General features: G+C 53.5%; 1 protein-coding gene across 6 annotated transcripts in view; it reads right to left on the minus strand.

The window, feature by feature from the left end:
- LOC117868979 (small conductance calcium-activated potassium channel protein 2-like) overlaps positions 1-22,783 on the minus strand; it is a 66,810-nt gene that overhangs the window by 31,982 nt on the left and 12,045 nt on the right. The window contains exon 1 of one of the 6 annotated variants that reach the window (XM_034755418.1): positions 17,969-18,047. The exons of 3 other annotated variants lie outside the window; for them this stretch is intronic. Coding sequence is in view for 1 of the 3 variants with exons in the window: in XM_034755420.1 (XP_034611311.1) it covers positions 5,279-5,341 (63 nt within the window). In the remaining 2 variants the exon portion in view is untranslated. Of the gene's footprint in view, positions 1-5,278; positions 5,691-15,591; positions 15,986-17,968; positions 18,048-22,783 lie in introns of those variants that run through there. 2 more of the 6 variants (XM_034755415.1, XM_034755420.1) reach the window with 2 other exon arrangements.

Genomic DNA, 22,783 nt, shown 5'->3' on the forward strand with positions numbered 1-22,783 from the left:
CCTGGCCATGTCCCACCTGAGGCATGCTGTGAAGACGCTAAGAAGACCTTGGGACTTGAATGATCAGTTTCAAATCTCATCTAAAAGCCAGTGCCCACGAGTAGAGCCCTGGGCAGATACCAAATGTGTATCCGCATCCGATCTGCGATCCACGAACATGGTCCGTGGATATAAAGCAGATATCTGCAAATCCACAAGAGCTGGGCCACTCGCTCAGAACAAAGTGCGCCCCCTCATGACTTGCCTCGGTGACAGGGTCATAAACAGCAGTCAGGGGTTATGGACCGACACAACATCCCAAAGCTCGGTAGCTCTTGCTGGTCTCCCATCCGACCCCAGCTTAGCACTGAGCACTGGCAGAATCCCAACGTGAGGAACAGGCTACCCCCCTCACACCCCTTCCTTGGCCCACCCCTTCCTTGCTTGGGTGCCCAGGGACCCAGCACTTCAGAGGCTGCTGCCTCGTGGGAAGGGAACGGCTGCAGCAGCAGTGAGGGGTGTACAGGTCTGTCTGGGCTTCTCTAATAAGACTGATTTTTCCTGAGCTATGTGGAGCCATCTCGCTGGCTGGCGAACAGGCCTTTCCCCGGTGCTGATTAATGGCCTGCATCTGGCACGGGGCACGGGTTGGGGAATGAATCTCCTGTCTGTTAGCCAAGTGCCTGCACGTCAAAACATGGCCAAACATCCCATTTCAACTATTTTGAAACTTTCCCCCCAATGAGATTAGTCTAAACTCCCCCTTTCCCGTGAACAGTTTTGGTTTTGACAAATCTGGATGTAAAAACGTTCCCGGCCAGTTCTATATCTAGCCTGTCCCCTACATTAGCCAGCAGCAACTGGTGTCAGAGAGAAAAATCCTGCAGGAGGCACTGTTGGGATAACCGTCTCCCAGGGAAATTTCCCTCCTGACCCCTATTAGAGATTGGGGCTCATGCCCTGAAGCATGAAGGTTTCTAGCCCTTCCAAAGCAATAAGATATTTATTTTTCATAATTTGCTGGCTGTAATGCTGGCTAGTCTCACTACACGTTTCTTTGCTGCTAAGCTGTTAGCCTCAATGCTGCCATGTCCACTGGCTCACTGCGCCCTGGGTGGAAAAACACCTTATTTTGCCAGACGTCAATTTGTCATCTTCCAGCTTTGTGGAATGGCCCCTCTCATTCTTGCAGTCACATGAAAAGCCTTTCGATTGGGCTCGAAGCAGCCTGCACTGTCACTAGCCCGAAGCACTGAAGATGAGCTCCAAAATCAAAGCCCTCTTTCTAAAAAGCTGTCGGATCCTAAATGCAGCAGGGCCGGGGGGCTCCCCCAGGCAGGCAGAGAGAGGGGACAGACGTGGTGCTGAGCACTATCATCCATCCCCTGCTTGACCCACGTGCAGCGGGGAAAGGTCCCGCAAGGGATGGCTTCTCATCGCATTTCCAAGCACGTGGGAAGCCCCATCCTCTAAAGCAGTCGCTGAGGTCTCCAGCGGCAGCATTGGGCTCTGCTCTGCTCCTGAGACAGGCCATTATGATCCACTGCATAGAATTCCTGGTCGGCGCAGAGAAATAGCCCCCCATGAGAAAGCAACGGCAAGGCCAGCCCCACCCTTGGTGGCTGGGAGCTCAGATACCACGGGGATGGGCATGGGTGAAAGGTGGCCTTGTGGCCAAGGGGCTAGGTTGGGACTTTGATGGGGGCTGAGTATCCAACTCTGCCATTGACACTCCAGTCAATCACTTCATCTCTCGGGCCCTTGGTTCTCTGCTGATCAAGTTATAATTTCCCATCGCATGGGGAGGGGGGAGGTTTAGGGGCAATCCAGGGGAGGGTCCCAGGTCCCAATCCCCGGAGGCGCTACGTGCTCCCTGCCGCAAAGCTCCCTGCCAGAACTAGGGTTACCATCAGTCTGGGTTTCCCCGGACATGTCCGGCTTTTTCAGCTTTAAATGGCCGTCCGGGGGGGATTTCTAATAAAGTAGAAATGGCCGGGATTTCCCCCTTCCCCTCATGCAGAGTGCGGCACGGCTGATTGGACGGCTGGGCCTGATTGAAAGCCACTCGCAGCCACTGGGGCCTCTAGCAGCCAGAGTCCCTCCCTCTCCCGCGCTCCCTCCTCCCCCGCAGAGTGGTGCGGCACAGTGTTTGGCTCCACATGGAGCCCGCAGCTCTCCCTCTGCCGGGTGAACCGGGGAGCAGGGCAGGCGGGGGGGTGCAGAGGCTGCAGGGCGAGGAGGAGTAGGGCAGGTGGGGGCATAGAGGCTGCAGGGGAAGGGCAGGCAGGGAGCGCAGAGGCTGCAGGGGCGGGGGGGTGCAGGGGCTGCAGGGCGAGTGGGGAGCTGGGAAGCACTTAGCAACCCCCAACCAAGATCAGAGCGGGAGGGAGGAGGGGGAATGCGGGGTGCTCAGAGGAGGGGGCAGAGTTGGGGCAGGGACTTTGGGGAAGGGGTTGGAATGGGGGTGGGGAAGGGGTGGGGTTGGGCGGGAAGGGGCGGGGCCCCATGGAGTGTCCTCTTTTTTAAATGTTTGAATACGGTAACCCTACAGAGAACTCTTTCCCATACCTCGTCTATCTGAAGAGCCCCACAGCTCCTGAGAGACCTCCTCAGCCCAGCTCTAAATGCAGTGAGATACAGGTGTGCACGTGTATACAAAAGATACAGTACTGCGGGTCGGACTGTCTCTAAGTGTCTGGGCACCTGGCCAATTCCAAGTGTAGCACTTAACTGCCATGCATACTGGAAAATAGAGACCAGAGGTACAGTTTTCTCCAACTTTCTTTTATATCTGGTCTCTATTTTCTACTGTGCCTTGCAGCTACGTGTTAAACTCAGGTATTGATAGAAAAAAGCATATCCCTCTCTGGCTAAGGTGATATGATAAGCACCTACACACAATCTGGATACGCTGATTGGCTAGACAGACAGACCTGGTAGGGGCTAATGTAGGTTTTGCACCAACATGTAAAGGCCATCTCCGAAGGCAGCTCTCTGCAGAGCATGCACACAGCTCAGCTGGCCCAGCTGCAGAGCTGAGAGTTACAAAGATCTGCACAAAGCACCTGCAAGCAAGTCGGCCACCAAACTCCTTCTGCATGGAACAGCTGCAGGCTAGTTAAAAACAAAAACGGGGGGGGGGGGCGCGATTTGCCAGGACCACAGGCAACAAGGCCTTTTAAAAGCATGCAGCTGGTGCGAACTCACCCGCCGACACCCAGCCACACTTGTAAAATCCACCGGAGTGGCTGGGAGCAGGGAGGGGTTAGAGGGCAGGCTGGCACTGCCTGGCTGTTGACTCTGGAGCAGGTGAGTATTGGCACAGAGAGAGCTGGATCTGGTCACCCGTGGATCTGTGCGTGGGCGCTGGCTGGGGCATCAGAGGCAGCCCTAGCTCCTGGAGGGTGACTGATATAGCGAGAGAAGAAGCAATCCAAGTCTGAGTAAGTAATAATATTTAGCCCTCTACAGCACTTTGCTACTTTCAAGCTCTGCACAAACCACTGTGCGAAGGAACTCATCTCCAGAGAATAACCCCACAGTAGGAGCAGCCCTCGCCCCAAAGCAGACATACAGGGATCCCACCACCGACCACTGAAATGCAGCCACCTCTAGGGTGCAGCGCACCACCTGCTTAAAGAGAGCAACAGGAATCCTTCGTGACAACGGGTTGGCTGCACAGTTCATCTGAAAGGCACCATCTGAAGCTGCATAGCAACCAGTCAGGAGCGATCCTTCAACACTTGTATTTTCTGTGTTGGTCTCCCATCCAACTACTGACTGGGCCTGGCTCAGCTTAGCAGAGAAGACCCAGCAGTGTGACAGAAAGGCTCAGAGAGCATCCCCACCTCACTCCTGCCTGGCATGGGATTACTCCAGCCAAGAACTCCCTGGTAAATTGGCTCTCCCCAGTTTCTTGCCACCAGGTGGCAGATGGAACAAAATCTCCTCTCTATCCAGAGCTTGGAGACTCATTTCTCCAGGGCCCTGGAGAGCTACACTGCTTATCTGAACAGAAAATAATGAACAAGGATCACAAGAACAAAGACAAGGGAGGCGGCAGGAGTGGAAATGTTTTGTTCTGGCCCAGGGATTGGGGTTGAGGGGGACGGACCTAAGACTTGTCTCCGAAGGATCTGGGATGAGACAAACACAGGGTGCCAGTTACGGGGAAGTTCATTAAAACCCAGGAGGTGGGTTCAGAGACAGCAAAGCAGGCCCAAAAGGGTGGGGTAGATCAGATTTTCCCTGGGCCAAAAACTCCTACCCCAGGAGAATGGGGTAATCCCGCAGTGTCATTCCCACTAGTGCTGTGTGCCTGACGGAGTCTCGCTTCGCTGGCAACACTGAAAAAAATTGGGGGGGAAAATCATCTGGGGTCAAACTGCAAATGAAAAGTTTCACGTTTTTTGCAAATCGAAAGTAAAAGGGTCATTGCTTTGGGTTGAACGAAATGTTTTGCTTTGATTTTGAGCATTTTAAAATGGTTTCGATTTTTTAACAACAGCAAAGGAAACTTCAAAATGGAAAGTCATTTTGAATTATCGAATTGCAGCATTTGGAGTTTTGCAGATTTTTTTAAGGTTTCTTTTCCACTGAAACCATTTGGCAAATTCACAAAACATTCCGGCGTCGCCGAACCTGCATTTTGCACTGGAAAAAAAAAAAAAAAGTTGTGGTCGAAAAAAGTTGCCCGGTTCTAGTTTCCAGCGTAGAGGCGCACACGTCATCTGACACAATGCAGACAACACACACACTCAAAATCATACACACATGCTCTCTCTCTCACACACACAATTTGTAATCACATGCATTCTCACACACAGACACTGCTGTAGATGCACATAGTAACACACACAGAGATAGATGCAAACAACCACACACACACACACGCATACACACGTTAGGCAAATGTAGGTTCTCTCTTTCTCTCATTCCCACTTGCAACTCAAGCAGCACTTAGCCCTAGTGGGCAGGCAGCATGGAGCCAAGGAACCACTCAGCTATGCCAGCGCCTCCCTGCACGGTGCTGTCTGTCTGCACCCACCCGGACCTGCTGAATGCTGCCCCAGAGCCCTCTGAAGGCACTGAGCTCCTTCCAGCCAAGTGGGAGTGACATGGCTGCCTGAGATAATTACAACCCCGGCATTCCTGCCCCCGGCACGCCGCTTTCCCCCCGCCCGCCGCCAGAACGCTGCCAGTGGAACCCACCCTCCATGCAGCACTGTCGGGGTAATTACAGGGCTGGGGAGCGGAGTTGCTTTAAACGGGGGGAAGGAGGAAATCAAGCAAAAATTACCTTGTCATGCTGCCTTGGAATCTGACACTGGGAGAGACCGCGGGGGAATCGATGCTCCCGCATACGCAGCCCCTAGACACGCTGAATTACAGAGCACAGGAAATTCGGGATGTTCGGTGGCGTGCTTGCCAGTGACAAAGGACAGGCTGCCTGTGATCCGGGGGCAGACGACCGAAATAACTACGGGAGCAGTTTAAAAAAACAACCACCTCCCTCCCCATATTTTGCCCCCGATCCCACCCAAATTTGGGACCTAGACACGTGCCTAGTTTCTCTCTGTGTTGATCCGGCCCTGTGCACACACGGTCCCAGAGACCGAGCGGTGGTCACGCACCCCGGCCTGGTGCTGATCTCACACACATTCTGGTCACACACAGGCACACATGAGCCTGGGGCCAATCTCACACACATTTGTGTGTACACTCCCCTACACCCCCCTGCTGAACCTCAGCATGCCCAGGTATCCTCTCTGTCTTCTCCGCTTACGGCCTCTTTAGTCTCCGGAAGATGCAAAGACCCCTCGCTTCGGCGTTAATGAAAGAAACCCATTTGATGTTCAAACCCAGTTCACGTCACCTCCCGCGCGGTCCATCAGAGGCACCCGCTGCCCCTGTGGAACGGCCAGTGTAAAAGCAAATACTCCAAAACCCACACGCTATGAGACAGAGCAGAGAGCGAACTGTGACCAGGGAGAGGCCCGGCACTACTTTCATCAGCATTCACAGGCCATGAGGAGCGTGCGGAAGGCGAGCGAGAAAGCCCCTGCCCTCCACATGGAAAGGAGAGAGAGACAGGCAGAAAAGAGAGACGGTGTTTTGTTGGTGCTATGGGGACGGGGGTTTGGATGCAGCCGGCGGCTCCATACCCATGAGGAATCAGTGCCAGGAAACCTCTCTTGCTTTCTGTCTCCCCGGGCCCACTTGCCCTCCCCAGCACATGAGTCAGCAGAACACGCTTGCTCAGGAGAGGTGTCTTTTCCAGTGACCCCATCTCCAGCTGTGATCTCCGGCAGACCTCCCAAGCTCAGCAGGGTCAGGCCAGGGTGCGAAACAGCCACAGGTGATGCAGGCTGCATGCTGGTGACTCAGCATTGACCCCACTGGTCCTGCGCGGTGGGGACTCAGTAGATCTCACTCCTAAGCCGGTGCGGACCCCGCTGCCCCAGCGTGGTGGTCGGGGGCGCTGCGGGTGACAGCAGGGCGCTCTCCCTTCAGAATCGGCATTGGCCTCCGTTCCCCAGATGAAAGCCAGTGTAGGAGCAGAAGGCCGTGCTGCCCCAAATGAGATCTCCACTCTTCTCCTGCTCAGAGGGAGTTAGCCGGCCCTTCCCCTAATCCACCTGCTCCATCACATGCTCCTCGCTCGCCTCGACCCACAGTGTCTCCCCCTCCCCAACCCCTTTCCCACAGCCCTAGTTCAAAGCAGCCTCCACCCTTTCTTTCCAGCAATCACTTGGGTCCAACCTGCCTGGCCGATGCTCGTAGCCCTTCGCCAGCTCTCGCTCGATCCGCTGGGTCACCCCCAGTGGATGAAGAGGTGGCAGTTGCACTAGCCCCCTGGAGCTGGGACGAGGTGCCAGATGGACATCCCGGCTTCTGTTCAGCCACAGGAGTGCGTGGCATGGATCACACGCTCCCCCTGCAAACCGGCCCCTGGCGTGATCCTCCCTCGTCCCTAGGATAGAGGGACCGCTGCAGGGGGCAGAAGTGAGCCCAGCCTGACCTCTTCAACCCTGCCCGCAGCTTTCCAGAACGTCAGCAGCCCTCCCTGACTCGCGGGCTGAGTCCCGTCAAACTCACTGCACCCAGGGGCTGCCCAAAGAGGTTTCAGCTGGAGATGGCTTTTGCCCCCTACCAGCCCGGCCTGGATTTGAACCCGCCACGTCGCAGCGAAAGGCTCCGTAGCGCATTGCCGACCCCTGAGTCGTCCAGCCCCCAAGCTGGTGCAAAGCAGCAAAGCTCCGCGGACTTCAGTGGCGAAGCTGAGTCCTCGTCCCCCAGCTCCGTGCCAACCACTCATCACAGCAGTACATCCTGCACACTGGCCCCTGGAAAGGCCCCGCGCCAAGTGCCCCCTCCTTCTTCTTAAAGGGGCAGTTCGCATTTCACTCCCTACGTAGTTTGGTGAATATTGCTGTTATTTATTTGTCACAGCCCAGAATCCAATCGCGCTTGGTGCTGTACAAACAAGACAGCCCCATCCCCAAAGCACAGAGCCTGAGTCGCTATAGAAATGAACCAGCAATGAAATACACAAACGGAATTATTACTAATTAGAAAACCATTTTCTAAAAGGATCAAGAGCTGGGGTCTCTTACAAAACCTAGATTTGAGATGGTCTGACGCCAGCTGTGGGTGTGGTGAGCATTGCTTGGAGGGGTTGTTTTTTCTTAACTGTTTGGCGGCATTCCGCATTATTCCCTGCATGGCACACACCAAGAGCAGGCATTAAAAATAGATCGCTCTCGTCCAGGGTCATCGCCGTAATTGTGCACATGATTTAGTGGACAAATATTTGGGCTGAAATAATATTGTCAGCAGCCTCTGGGCACCAAAGGCAGCGACAGAGCTCGGGGAGTAAGCACGGGATGGAACTTTGGCTAAATATAAAAGTCAAACTTTCCAACATGCCAGTTTTAAAAATAGGGCTTGGGATTGGGGAAAAAACATAGACACAAGATGTGAAATGTTACAACCCACAGGCAAAGCTGGGACCACAGACTCAGACAGCTTCCCTGAAAAGGGTCCCTCACGCCCATGGATATCAAAGCAGAAAGTCTCCCCCCCCCGTCATGATACTGGTTAGAGCTCAAGTGAAAGAGGACTCCTGGGTTCCGTCCCCGACGTTTAGAGGGAGGGTGGTCAGAAAAGGGGGGGCGGATCAGGACTCCTGGGTTCTATTTCCAGCTCTGCCACTGACTTCCCCGGTGACTTTGGGCAAGGCACCTCCCCTACCCCTCCTTGCCTCAGTTTCCCCTTATGTAACGTGGGCCCCTCTCCTGGCAGAGTGCCAGTTCCATAATCTCTGGATCCATTCCCAGGCGAACCGCTCCAGCTCCCCGTGACTCAGAGGAGCAGGAGAGGCTCTGACAGAGCATGAATTTCACTAGCAGAGGCCTGTTATTTCTGAGGACTGTAACCCCCCCCCCATCCCCATTTCTCCTGCCACAGCTAAGTGCTCTCTGTGCTAGGACGTGACAAAGTTGGGGAGGTGGCATTAGCATCCGCAGGGATTTCTCTGCAGCAGAGATCAGAGAAAGCTTCTGAGATGGTGCCCAGGCTAAACTGGGGGAGAGGAGAAAATCTGATAAACTGTGGAGCAGAGAGGGTGTGATGGGCCATTTAACTGCTTCAGTTGTGAGGACAGGAAGGAGCAGGCCCTGGCCAGGGCAGTCAGGTAAGAGGTTGGGTTCACATTAGGATGAGCATCAGGGTGGTACCTCTCTGACACCCCCCTTCCCCCGCAATAATGTGCAAACTCTCCCATGAGGGCTGAAAATGAGAAACTGCAAATTTGGGGTCCGGGGCGGCTGGGGCAGCTCTCTGAGCCCACGATTCCCCATCCCAGGATGGCGCTTTGGAACTAACGTCTCTGCTCAGAGTCTGAGCTGGCAGGAATTAACTGCATGAACATTTTTCCAAAAGGAAAAATTTGGGGTTTTGTCAAAACTGAAATGGTCTGCGGGGAAAATGTCCGCTCGGTTTTGCGAGGGTCCAGGCCAGACCTGGCCTCACAAACGCTACTTCAACCTCTTGAATCGTTCAGTTTCACCAGAAAACGTCAGTAATAAAATAAAGAAAGAACGATAATAAACAACTCCTCCGTCCTGCTGATCCTTTCCGTCCTCCACCAAAGGAGAAAGGACGGTCTCGTTTGCAGGACCCCAGTATTATTCTTCCTTCATGCTAGGTGCAATTTAAGGCTCTGTGACAGTAGATAAGTATTTTTATCACTTACTGCTGCACGAATAATGGATTTTTCGGCTCGCTAGGAGTCCTGGGGGAAAAAATCATTTTGGGCCGACCCCAAACCAAAATTTTGGGGAATTTTGGGCAAATCAAAAAGTCGAAAAAATGTCATTCGGTTTCCAGCTTCTTTTCCCTTTACTTTTATTTTGAAAATGTTTTAAAAGAAAATTTTGAATCCAAAAGTCCATTTTTTGGTTAAGAAAATGTTCAAACAAAACGTTTTGACTTTTTTTTTAAACCACCTCAATGCAAATTTGTGAAATGTTTCAGCTGATCCAAATCTTCATCTTTCACCAAAAAAATAAAGTTTGGGTCAAAAATTCTCAGCCAGTTCTATTTCCCCCACTTTACAGATGACAAAGCAGAGACCCAGAGACACGCAGGCCTTGTCCACACTAGAAAAGAGCACTGCATGCAGTCGAGTTAAAATGGTACAAAGACCCTAGTGTGAATGTACACATAACACATAACTATTTGCATACAGGACGGGGAATAAGCTGTATCCGTATAAGGTACTTTTACACTAATATAACTATGTCCACACGAGGGCTCTCACCTGTATAATTATTTCAGGTTAAAAAAAAAAAATCAACCCTTCCTAACCAATATAGTTATACAGTGTAATGTGTAACCAAGGTCTTACTTACTAGGACTGCAGCTGGGGGATAAAACCTTCGCCAGAAGCGACCTTCTCAAGGTCACATGTTGTTGTTTGCAGGGTTGGTGTAGCTGGGTACGAGGGAGACAAGGTTGGGAGAGGGAATATCTTGTATTGGACCAGCTTCTGCTAGTGAGTGAGGTTGGAATCATTTGATTTTCTCCCCTGTTCTTCTGAGTTGAAGAATCGCTCTGAGGTAAGTTTGAACAGGTGAGAAAATTCAATCATATCACCCTCTTCCACCAAGAGAAGATCGGCCAATCCAAGATATTCCCTCACCCACCTTTTCTCTCCATGTCACCCAGCGAATCCTGCTTGGGAGTAGAACCTAGGTGCCTTCCCCCTCTGCTCTAACACATTAGCCTCCCCTCCCAGGAGTCCTATCTCTCAATCCCCTGTTCTAACCACTACACGCCACTCCCCTCCCGGTGGCTGGAACAGAATGCAGGCGTCCCGCTACCCGCATTTGTGCTAAAAGAATACAGGGGGCCGGCAGGATCACTGGCAGAGGACAGTCTCAAATGCAATGTTTTCCTCCACTGATCATTCTTTTTGCCTTTTGGTTTGCTTTCTCGAAGCGCGATGGGCCTGCAATTTGTCTTCTGGATGGGTGTGCGCCGTCAGCCACGACCCGAAGGCAGCCGCTGGACTCTTTCTTTCTGAACGTTTCCGAAATGAGGGGGAGATTAATTGGCTGTCTGCTTCTATTGGGCACCTTTCGCACACGGCCTCTTAGGAAACAATTTCCGAGCGACGGCCATTTGCCCCAGCTCCGGCCTCTCTCCAGGGCTGCGGGCTCCCAGCCATCCCAATGCCACGCCACACAGGATGGTCGCCGGCCACTGCGTTCGGTAACGGCCTTTCCAAATGGTTCTGGTGGGCTACTTGCTTCGGGCCATAGGTGCTGGAACTCGGGGTGCTGCCGTACCCCCTGGCTGGAAGTAGTAATAACAACTCAAACACATGGTTTCCACCTTCAGCGCCCCCACTATAAAACACTGTTCCATCACCACTGGTGCCAGGGGTTTCGAAAGCCGGCTAGATCCACACGCTTCGCCCCCATCGGCATGACCTCGCACGCCCTGAGATCACCCATCCATCAAGCCAGGATCTGGCTGGGATCCAGTCTGGGGGGGGTTGTGACCCCCAAGCTGGGAACCTCTGTGAGATGGAAAATCCCCCGCAGCCTCTCTTCTTCCTGCTGTCTGCTCCCCTCACCACGGCCTTTGGGCTGGATTTGGCTGTTGGTTGTTGAACTCATGGGAGCCACTCGACACCGGGGTGTGTGACGGCAGAGGTCAGGCCTTGGGCTCTTGGCTCAGCGGGGAGCGTTGAGATTCTGCTCTTTAATCCCGGCACGGCCAAGCTCAGCAGGGCGTGATGTTACCTGTCCTGTACGAGGGGCCTATGGAGCCGGTGGCTGTCGGGGTCATGGCGGGTGGATGGGGACGGGGCTGGCTGGAGGGCGCCTGATCTTTCAGGGATGTGTCTGTAGGGTGGGGATTGATGGCAAACAGAGGGGAGAAACCCCTGCACCCTACAGTGATGAACCCCAGCCCCAGCCCTCAGGATGTGCAAGGGTATGATCCATTCTCTTGCCTTCTCAGCATAAATCACCAGGCAAACTGCAAAGCAGGGGGAACCTTCCTATGCAACTGCTGGTATGCAGCATTGGGCATTTAAGCCATCACTTGGAACAACACCCTGGCAGCATTCGCAACAAGGCAACCACTCTGGAGTTATTCATAGTAGGCGATCATTGTGCTCAGCAGTTATATGGTGCCGGTCACCACAGGGGCTAGGCAGAACTCACTAGCTGCATTTTACAGGTGGGGAAACTGAGGCACTGAGCAGGGCAGCGACTTGCCCAAGTGTTGAGCTGGGCCTAGAAGCCAAGAGTCCTGACTGACATCCCTGTGCCTTAATCTCTAGGCCACACACCCTCCTTAAGCCAAGAAGAGAACCCAGGAGTCCTGACGCCCAGTTGTGTGCTCTCCCTAGCGTACAGCACCCCCTCCATACACTTGTTCTAGCTTTGTATTACAGTAGCACCTAGAAGGCCCAACTGAGATCAGGACACGTAGTGAGACAGTCCCCACCCCAAAGATTTATACCGCAGGCAACACACTCAAAGGTGGGAGGGGAAACTGAGGCACAGAGAAGGGAAGTGACTTGCCCAAGGTCACCCAGCAGACCAGTGGCAGAGCTGGGACTAGAACCCAGGTTTCCTGAGTCTCAGTCCAGGGCCTCTGACCCTTTGCACAGCATTGCCTTCCACCACTGAAATGCCCATGCAATGACGGTTAAATGCATGTGCTGTGGGTCCTGCAGATGCTAGGTCACGTTATATAATAAAATCTGCACCTTAGACGCAATTCTTGGCTCCTCTGCAATCAAGTTAATTGGAAAAGCCCCCACTGGGAGAAGGCGCTGCCACTGGTTTCCTGCCCTGTATAAACGCGGCCCCAGCTTGGCTCAGTGCATTTCTGTTCCCTGTCTCCAGACACAGATTGCACTCAGGCCACTGTACTCATTACAAAGCGCTTAGAGCAAAGGGAGGTCGACGCTGGGGGCTGTGTCCCCAGACATATGGGAGGAGCCCCCCCCCCCCCCGAGCTGCTGACGCAGGCCCACAGGCTGGGCCGTGGTGCCTGGTCCCTTCAGGCCCCATTCAAACCAAGGGAGGATCCAGCCCATTGACTCAGCACCTCGTTAACGATCCTTTACATGGGGACTGAGACATGCAACGGACCGAGACTGTGTCTGCTCTGTGCTGCCTCTTGGTTTTAGCGGGTGCCCTTCTGCACCAGCTTCCCACCAAGGAGCTGGGAGCGCCTTTTGGGCATGGGCTAGGTGGGGATTATCTTGCATCGTACCGATGGGGAAACCGAGGCCCAAAGAGGGAAGTGGCTTGGCCAAGGTCACGCAACAACTGGTAAGAGCAGAGCGGCCCTGACCCTGAAAGCAAAAGACCCCCTCGCCCTTTCCTTTCATTGGCTATGGGAGGCGGTACAGCTGTGCTTTTAGCTTCTGTATCATTCCAAACCTCGCTTTAGTGGAGGGCAGGCTAGTGAGGCAGGCGGAGTCAGGACTCCTGGGTTAGGGGGAACAACAGAGGCGATTTGGAATCTCACTGCCTCGGGTCTGTTCGCAGGTCTGTCCCCGACTCACTGCGCGACCCTCAGCCACGCGTCCCCTGCCCTCGGTCCCCTGTTTGCTCACCTGATGCGAATGGGCGCTGCCACCCCCTGCCCAGGCCTGGGCTTTTTATTGTTTATTGAGTCAGGGGGAGGGGGTCGCTACGTTGTCTTTGGGATGCGCTTTGCCATCCTCGGTGAAAGTCACAGAACTGCAAAGCATCAAGCTGTCGTTCTAGACCTTCCCCTTCCTGCTTCCATGGAGATCAGAGGATCCAGGCAGCGGTTCTGATCCTGAAAACCCTTTTCCCCTCTGCCAGGAGCCTTCCCTCACACAAGCACCCTGCCAGAGCCAGCCAGCTGCGCAAAGAAAGGCTTGCAGGATCGGGCCCATACATCAGAGCTCCTCCATTGTAGCTACAGACACAACTCACTAGGAGAGGGGTGTCTCTGAGAGAGAGAGAGAGACAAACACACACATCCCACCCCTTCTGAAGGGCAGATTGCAAAGCCACTTCCTAATTTACTGACTTCCCCGGGGCTGTGATTGGCAGGAGTGGGGGGGGGGAAGAGTGGGCCAGGGATGCTTATTCGGGGGCAAGAGTGTCTTTTTATAGACCCCGTCGCGTTGAGATCCAGGTGCAACGTTGAGTTGCATTTCGGACCTGACTTTGGCGTGGATGCATTTTATTGCGGGAAATACTCAAATTACATAAAATCAGGAGCTGCACATGCGGCGGTGTCGCGGGACTCGCCTCCGTAGTGGCGAACCCCATGACTGTCACTGGATGGGCAGTTCCCTTCCCTAGGATCCCAGCTTTCTTGTTCAATGCTGCCTGCCTCCATTTGCATGGTTGTAGCCTCCCTTTGCACCCCAGGTGACAGACTAGTCCCCCAGTTGTAATAGATTAGAAAGCCTTTCTCGGCAAACAAATGTCATGAAGCCTGGATCTGCAGCCATACAAAGGTTACTTATTACCGTTTTTTAAAACCTCCCACAATCCCCATATACGAGGCAGTTATCAAACATTCTCAGGCCGCGACCGGTCCCTTGGCTGAACAAACTCAAAAAGGGTGGATTTTGATCTCTTCACTGATCCATTACCATTGCAACCGTCTGGGCCAGATCCTCAGCTGGTTTAAATCAGGAGAGCATCACTGACAGCAAGAGAGCGACGCTGATTTATAACAGGTAAGAATCCGGCCCATTGGCTTCAATGGAGCGGTGCCAATTTACCCCAGTTGGGGATCAGGCCCCACTGATTTAGTCAGAACTAGGGCTGATTTACCCCAGCTGATCTGGACCATTTATGGAAAGGCACCATCACTTTTTGGGGGGGGCAGTAGGAAGGGTATTAAAAATAAAGGGTGTCATTCAAAGGTCCTGCAAAACAGCGTGGGATTTCCCTTGCTCTAAAAAGACAATTTCCTGCATTGGGTGGCACTGACTGATACTGATAAAAGGCTACATCTAATCAAGCAGTTTTCAAAAATTTGATTCTCCCCCTTCCTGGACCTATTTCGGAGTCCACTTCCCCAGCGCTGCCCTGCTTCATCTCCCAGCCTGTGATGGAGGCAGCGAGGACATGAATGTGACATTTCTATTTTCCTTTCCCTTCATCCTAAGTCCCCACCAGCACTCCTCCCTCCAGTCGCTGAGCTCTACAGCTGCTGGTGACAGACAATTTTAAATGCACATTGCTGCTAATTCTATAAACTCAGTGGGTGCAGAGAGAAAGAGAGAGAGAGAGAGAGAGGCCCCTTCCTTTCATATCCATATAAATTGACTTTGCAATAGCAATTCAATGGCTTTCCCACACCTCCTTCTGCAAGCCAGGTTTGGGAAATACTGTCAAGCTACTGCAGTGTTCTAGGGTTGGATGGCTGGACTTCACTGCAGAAACACTGAACTGCTAAGCTAGCCAAGTCAATACCTACATGGAGATGCAGCTGTTTGCAGACACTAAACTTGCTAACCCATCTTTACACGGCTAACGCTACCCGACCACACTCCCACTCCATTAGGAAGTGACATTATGTTAAAAAACCAAACCAGTTGTTACTCTGGAAAAGCTCCAAACTCCTTCTAATACAAGACATTACTCGCAACTCATGACTTTTAATCTTAAAGTCTTGGATCCCCTTTGAGAAGTTACAAAAGGCAAAAGCACAAAGAGAATGCATTTCGTTTTTTCAGTCTCTCTGATGAATTATCAGGGATCTTTAATCCTCTATAGAAAACCTTGCAATCAATCAATAGGTTAATTAAAAAAGAGAAAATTCCGATGGTCCAGCTGAGATCAAACAAGACATGAACACCTTCGTTAGATGTAAAGGCCTGATTTAAACTCACTGAACTCAAGGGGCTTTGGATCAAGCCCAAATATATTGAGTGAGATTTTCAAAGGAGCGAGTTCCATTGGAATTCCATGGAACGGATGCACCTAAATCACTTAGGTTCTGATTGAAAACTCCAGCCTTTACTTTGGGTAGTTCTCTGAGTCTCTGCGCGGATAGATACACACACGTACACACACAAGCTATCCTCACCTCTATCTGCCACAGCTACGCATTCCCTTGGATTGAATGGGTCTCTGCCCAATGCCAGGGATATCAGAAAGTTCCGTTTGAAGAACGCTCCCCTCATTCCAAGCCCTCTGCTCCTTCAAGGTTTACTGAACGCCAACGGGAGGAGGATCAAAGTCATGTTCAGGTGCCATAAGTCAGCAGACCCGAGACAGGTGAGGCTACCGCCCGTTTATTTCCATTTCCCGTACCCCAGAGTGTGAGCGTTTGGGATTCGTCGGGAGAGGGACTCAAACAGCACGTTAGCCACAACTGACAGGAAAACAACCAGCCAACCAGAAAACAGAATGGGGTGAAACTCAAGGTTAAGGGGAGTGACAAGGACAGAGATTCTTAACCATCTCCAAACCAAGGCCCCTTTCCCCACCCAGAGATCACCCTCCTCCCAGCCACCTGGGGCCTAGCCAAGACCCTGCCCCCCTTTTCCCATTTAGCACTGCAGGAAGAGCAGGGTGGGCGTGGCCCCTGACACCTGTGGGATTGTGACCCCCAGGTTGAGAGCCACTGGGTAAGGCCATAGTAACATTTGGCGAGCCAACAGAGAGCATTGCACACCCTTACAAACCAAATTATCCCTGAATCATTCCTCGGGCCCAGTCTCACAGACCCCCGCGGACCCGTCAGTCTCAGAGAAGGACCAAGCCCAGCACTGGATTTTCAGCCACTTTCAAGAATCCCCCCCCCCAATTGAGCGTCACATCCTTCAGCTCAGAAAGAAGCAGGGCTCACACCCAGACCTGACAGACGAGCCCACCCCCAACCCCCAACCCACTCGGCAGGGCCAGGACTTCACTCCCACAGCATGATGCGGGGAGGGAAGAAGGCAAAGTTTGAGCCTGTCATCAAAATGTTCCAAAACCCAGCGGTTCAGGCCGGGGGGGGGGGGGGCGGGCAGTGGGAAAGAAATATATCCAGTTTTCTATCCCCCCTTCCTAACCACACAGAAAGGAATCAGGTTTTTAACACGACCCCGGTACCTACATTTTCCTTGGTAAGTCCCGGGCTCTTCAGACAAAGATCTGCCTGCAGCCAAGCATCATTAAACACCCCCCCCCCCCCCGCCCCGATTGGGGCGATGGGGGTCTCTCCCTCCCCCCCTCCCCGCTTCTCTCCTCTGCCGGCGGCAGAGAGCGGGACACGGGGAGCGGGGGTCCTAGCAGACCCCCCCCCCCCCCAGTGGTGCATTGTGTGAGCTTTACAATCCAAACACACACACACACACACAACAGGGGCACCAAACTGCACCGCACAATGACACTGGGCGAGGAGGCGCTAGGAAGAGCACGGGGGGGATTGCACAGTCCCCAGAGAACACACACACACCCCCACACTCCTACCTGCTGTTCCGGGGGGCTCTCGGACCCGCAGCGCTGCGAGGCGCAGGAGGCGCTGGGGCTAGAGAAGTTTGCGAGCCGCAGGCTCGGAGCTCGCCGCCCCGCCTCGCCCCCGGCTCGCTGCTGACAGCGGCAGCGCTGCGGTAACCGCTCGAGCCGGTGCGGCGGTTCGCTGTCTCCCGGCGGCAGGTGCGGCAAAGGCTGGCGGGGGCAGCGCGGCTCGGGGCCCCCCGGCGGAGACGGGGGCTGGGGCCAGCGAGCCCGCTCCTCTGCTCCGCAGCCCGGCGGGAGGCGGCAGCCGCCCGGGGCAGGGGGCGGCTCCGATGCGCAGCAGCAGCGGGGGGGGGCCGGGCCCCCCCCGGGTCGGGGGCTCGCGGGGGCAGCGCGGGGGGGCTCCCGCGGGGAAGCGCTGCCGGCGGCGGGTGGCGCAGGGCGGCGGGCGAGCGCTGGACCGATCCCGGGCGCCGCGGGGGCTGGCGCTGCGGGTGGTGCTGAGGGACAGCTCCCTGCGAGCGCCGCGGCATGGCCGGCCCGGCCCCGCTCGCGCTGCCGCGGCGCCCCGGGGTGCTGGGGGAGCCCGGGCGGGCCGCCGGATTGGTGGGCTCGGCCAGAACTACCCTCATGACGCACCCCACCCCCCCGCTCCCTCCTCCCCTCCTGAGGCTCAGGGCCACGCCCCCATCGACAGAGAAATGTTCCCTGCCCACCTGGCCAGGAGGGGTAAAGGGGGGGGGGGGTCTGAGCTGCCCCCCCTCCGCCCCCCACAGTTTTGCAGCAGCAAGGACAAGACAGCTCAGATGGAACCAGTCCCAGAGGGGCGCCCTTCCTGTCCCCCTCACCCCACCCATCATCTCACTCCCTGGGCAGGTGAAGCAGGCAGGGACCTCCTGGGCAGGAAAAGGGAGCCCCTCTCTTGAAGCCAAAACGCACCCCAGGGGAGATCACCGGATCTGAAGGAGCCCCAACCTCCGGGCACCAGGACCTGGCTTTGCCATCCTGCACCTTACCTGCTCCGCGCCAAGGGCGCCCGGCTGGAATCGGCCCCTGGCTTTTAGAGCACCCCGGGCCTGTCTGCGTGGGGATGGGGAGCAGCCGTTCTAGCGAGGGCTCTTGCTCCGTCTGTCTCCTGGGGACCAGGTGCCATTGGGGTCCCTAAACACCTGGGCGGGAGAGCAAACAGAAGTCATCAGCATGGAAGAGCGACAACAGACTCACGCAAACAGCCAGCCCAGAGCTACCCACAATGTCACACTGAAGATGTGACTTGATACCAGTGTAGGTAAACCGATGCAACTTTGGGGCCTTGTCTACACTAGAAAGTTGAACCACTTTAACTTTCCCTGTATAAGTAAAGTGGTACAGCCTGCCCTAGTGTGGATCCAGTTACACTGAGATGTATTAGCAGAGCTAGTCCCACATGGCAAGGGGCATACGTGTTACTGACCTAAGGCACCTTTATACCAATATAACTGCGTCCACATTAGGGATCAGACTGGTATAAATCATCAATAACGATCACTCCCAACCTCCCCTAGGTCTGGTACAGAATCTGTGTGCGGAGCCACTGTGTGCATTATAGGGTTAGACACATCCTTTAAGGCTAGTGTCCAGTGGGACTTTGTAGCCCAGGTGTTCTTTGGAATAATTATTAGCACCTTGACGGAGAAACTGAAAAACTTTTTACGTGACAAGACTAGAGTTTAAGATTTTCCCCCCTCTTGCAATAATTAATGACTCACATTTAAAGGCCAGATGGACCATTACGATCAGCTAATCTGGCCTCTTGCGTAACACAGGGCACAGAATTTCAACCGGTTATTCGTGCACCATGTCTGAGCAGAGCATGTCTTTTAGAAAGATCCAATCTTCATTTAAAAGGCTATAAGTGATGGACGTCCCCTACTTATGGGGTAAGGAGCGCTAATTATGGATGACATCCAGAAGGCGGAGATGTTTAATGTGAATGTTGCTTCAGATGTCACTGGAAAGGTTAATGGTGACCAGATACGCAACACAAATAATATTAACAAGGAAGAAGAGGAAATGGGTTAAAGAATATAGAGAAGTGAGATGTATTCAAGTCAGCAGGGCCAGATGAATTTCTCCATAGGGTACTTAGGGAACTAGCTGAAGCAATCTTGGCACCATTAGCAATTATCTTTGAGAACCCGTGGAGGACAGATGAGGCCCCAGGGGACTGAAGAAGGACAAACATTGCACTTATCTTTAAAACAGGGAACAAATCGGAACCCTAGAATTATAGACCAGTCATCTTAACTTTGATACCTGGAAAGATACTGGAATAAATTATGAAGCAATCAGTTTGTAAGCACCTAGAAGATAATGGGGTTTCTAAGGAATAACCAGTATGGCTTTGTCAAGAACAAATCATGCCAAACCAAACCAATTTCCTTCTTTGACGGATTACTGGCCTAGTGGATGGGGGGCGGGGGAGCAGGAGACGTGATCGATCTTGATTCTCGTCAGGCTTTTGACACAGTCCCACGTGACATTCTCATAAGCAAACTAGGGAATTGTGGTCTAGATGGAAACAGAAGATGGGTGCACAAGTGGTTGAAAGAATGTACTGAGAGAGTAGTTATCAATGATTCACCCCGAGTGGGGTACCCCGAGGATCAGTCCTGGGTCCAGTACTATTCAATATTTTCATGAATGACTTGGATCATTGAGTGGAGAGTATGCTTATCACATTTGCAGATGGCACCAAGCTGGGAGGGGTTGGAAGCACTTTGGAAGGCGGGATTAGAATTCCAATGACCTTGACAATTTGGAGAGTTGGTCTGAAATCAACAAGAGGAACATCAATACAGACAATTGTAAAGTACTACCCGTAAGAAGGAAAAATCGAATGCACAACTACAAAATGGGGAATAACTGGTGAGGTGACGGTACAGCTAAGAAGGATCTGGGGGGGGGATAGTGGATCACAAATTGAATGAGCGTCAGCAATGTGTTGCAGTTATAATTGTGGGGCGTATCAGCAGGGGTGTCATATGTAAGACCTGGGAGGTAATTGTCCTGCTCTAGTCAGCACTGGGGAGGCCTCAGCGGGAGCACAGCGTTCGGTTCTGGGCACTGCACCTTCAGAAAGATGTGAACAAACTGGAGAGAGTCCAGAGGAGAGCTACAAAAAAAGGGTTAGAAATCCTGAGCTCGGAGGGAAAAATTTAAAAGCTGGGCATGTTCAGTCTTGAGAAAAGAGGGGGAGGGGGCTGGGGGGGTCTGATAAGAATCTTCAAATATATGACGGGCTGTTATTAAGAGGACGGTGATCAATTGTTCTCCCTGTCCACGGAAGATAGGGATTAGTCTGCAGCAAGGGAGATTTAGCTTAGATATTAGGACAAACTTTCAGGGTAGTTACGCTCTGGACCAGGCTTCCAAGGAAGGTTGTGGAACCCCCATCACTGGAGGTTTTTAAGAACAGGTCAGAGAAACACCTGCTAGGGTTGGTCTAGGTTTACTTGGTCCTGCCTCGGTACAGATGGCTGGACTTGATGACCTCTCAGGGTCCCTTCCAACTCTACATTTCTGCGATTCTGCGGAGAATCCACCCATCCCTAGGTAAGTCGTTCCGATGCTTAATTCCCCTCCTTGTTAAAAATCAGGTTCTTCTTTCAACCGTTCTTTCCTTGCTCACACTGGTGGAAATCAGGAATGATTCCACTGCTGCGTATAAGGTTATACCAATATAAAACTGGTGTAAGAAAGAGGATCAGGACCATTGCTTTTGGTCTGGATCCATGTACGTTGCACCATCAAAGGCCTTAGTAAATAAAATAAAGATGAGACCTGTTAGTTTCACCTGGAATCACTTTTTTTTTTTTTTTTTGATACTGCAAATTCTGTACAATTTGGCCTCAGGTTTGAAAACTTCCCCCAAGCGTACAAACAAACACGATGCAAATTTGTAACAGACCCGCCAAACCGGATCCACCTAGCATGACTGAGAGTGGGTGCTGGGAATACTTGGGGACATGAGGCATAGAGGGGTGCTAGGAATATTTTGCACGGCCCTGGCCATCTCGAGGAAGGATGGAGTTGTGAAGGCCCAGCACGGGGAGGCAGGATACCTGGATTCTATTCAGCCGGGACGTGCTCGGGGAGTGGGAGATTACCCTGCCTGATGTGCGACTTTCCTTGCCCAGACCGAGAGGTGCAGCTGCCTTCTCGAATGATAGCGTGTTTCCCTTCCTCGTAAAGCCAAAGCGCCTGGGCGGGGCACTGTGCTCTGGGGCAGAGGCAATGCCATGAACAAGCAGCCTGCTATACGGTCCCGGGCGGGAGGGGCACTGTGAGAGCAGAAGAGGATATTTTACTACCTGTGGAGGGCAAGCACCCAGCCACTGAGTATTACATATGGGGATGCTGGCAAGGGTCCAGAGCCAGATCATTTTCTCTCCATTGTGCCAAATTTATTGCACGAATATGGTCTCCAATTTCTTTTTAATATTTTGATGGGGAGGAAAAATGAACCTGGCAGGCTGGCTACAAAGGACCCGTTCTTAGAGCGGGACTCACCCAGCCAGAGACCAGAGGCCTGATCCCCAAGGCCTGATCTCCCAACCCCCCAAGCCTTGCCCAGCCATTGACACCCAGGCGAAGAAGGTGCAAACTGCTCCCAGATCAGAGTGGACTCGCTCCCTTTGCACTGGTGCAAACAATTGCGTGATGTGCAAGGGCAGAGAGGGAAGCAGGCCTCCGTCTCTGAGGAGGAGGCTTGCCCCCCTCCACATTTTGATTCATGTTAATTAAAAGCAGGACCCTTTCCCTTTAAGAGGGATGGGGCCCATTTGCCTTGCAAATGCAGACGATTGCTGGATGCATTGCAGCATGGCCTAGAGGCTCCAATCAGCAGCCGCACCCCCCGGGCCCTCCCCCAGTGCTCGGTGCAGTACACACAGGCAATGAAAGGCAGTCTCCCCCTCCCCCCAAAGAGCTTGCCATCTGGTCTGTTCTCACCGCAGGGTTAACTCCAGTTAATCTACACTCAAGTGTTAGCCCAGCCCAAGCGAGAGCAGCCTCTGCTGAAATAATACTGGGGGAGCACAGAGCGGCTGTGCCAGCCGCTGATGCGTTGTGTTCACTTGAGCTGTAGCTCGAACCCCCGGCCCAGCCAGCCAACTGCTGGTAAAAGCAACACTGTGCTGGAGTGAAGGGTTTGGGTTGTGTGTGGACGGGACTCGAGCCGTAACCTGAGCTCACTCCGCAGTGAAGACAAGCCCTAGGTGAATCACACGGCACAACTGGGACGGGGCGGAGGATGCACAGACATGGGGAGGAGGGAGGGTGACAGGGACACTGCTCCCACTAAGCGCCGTGGGCCCCGCTTTTAATCTGCCTGTCACCATCACTCTTGCCGCTCACTTTGGGGCATCCACCTGCTACGCTTCATGATTCATTCAGGCCTTGTCTTCCCATTGCCCAGCATCACTGGCCAGGACCTCACGTGTCCTATTCATTAGCAGGGATGAGCCACAAGACCTCACACCCCTCTGCCTCCGCTCTGCATCCCACCAAGCTGCCGTTCCAGCTCTTCGGCTTGTCCCATCTTCACTCTGGCCCGGGGGGGACGGGGGGGGCCTCAGGAGCTGGAGAGAGCCAGCCATCAGTGAGGGCATCTCAAAGGCCTGCTGTCCCCCCACCCAGCCCGCAAAACATACAGCCCCTTGCCCCGGGGCACAAAGCATTTGTAAGCACCCTCCTGCTTCTTGCCGGGAGCCAGAACCGGTGCTGCCCCGGTGTGGAAATGGCAACGCGCGTGTGGAGCGAGGGGAACGGACACCAGGGCGAGGGGCCCA

This window comes from Trachemys scripta, chromosome 22 (genome assembly GCF_013100865.1).
Source record: "Trachemys scripta elegans isolate TJP31775 chromosome 22, CAS_Tse_1.0, whole genome shotgun sequence".
Taxonomy (NCBI): domain Eukaryota; kingdom Metazoa; phylum Chordata; order Testudines; family Emydidae; genus Trachemys; species Trachemys scripta.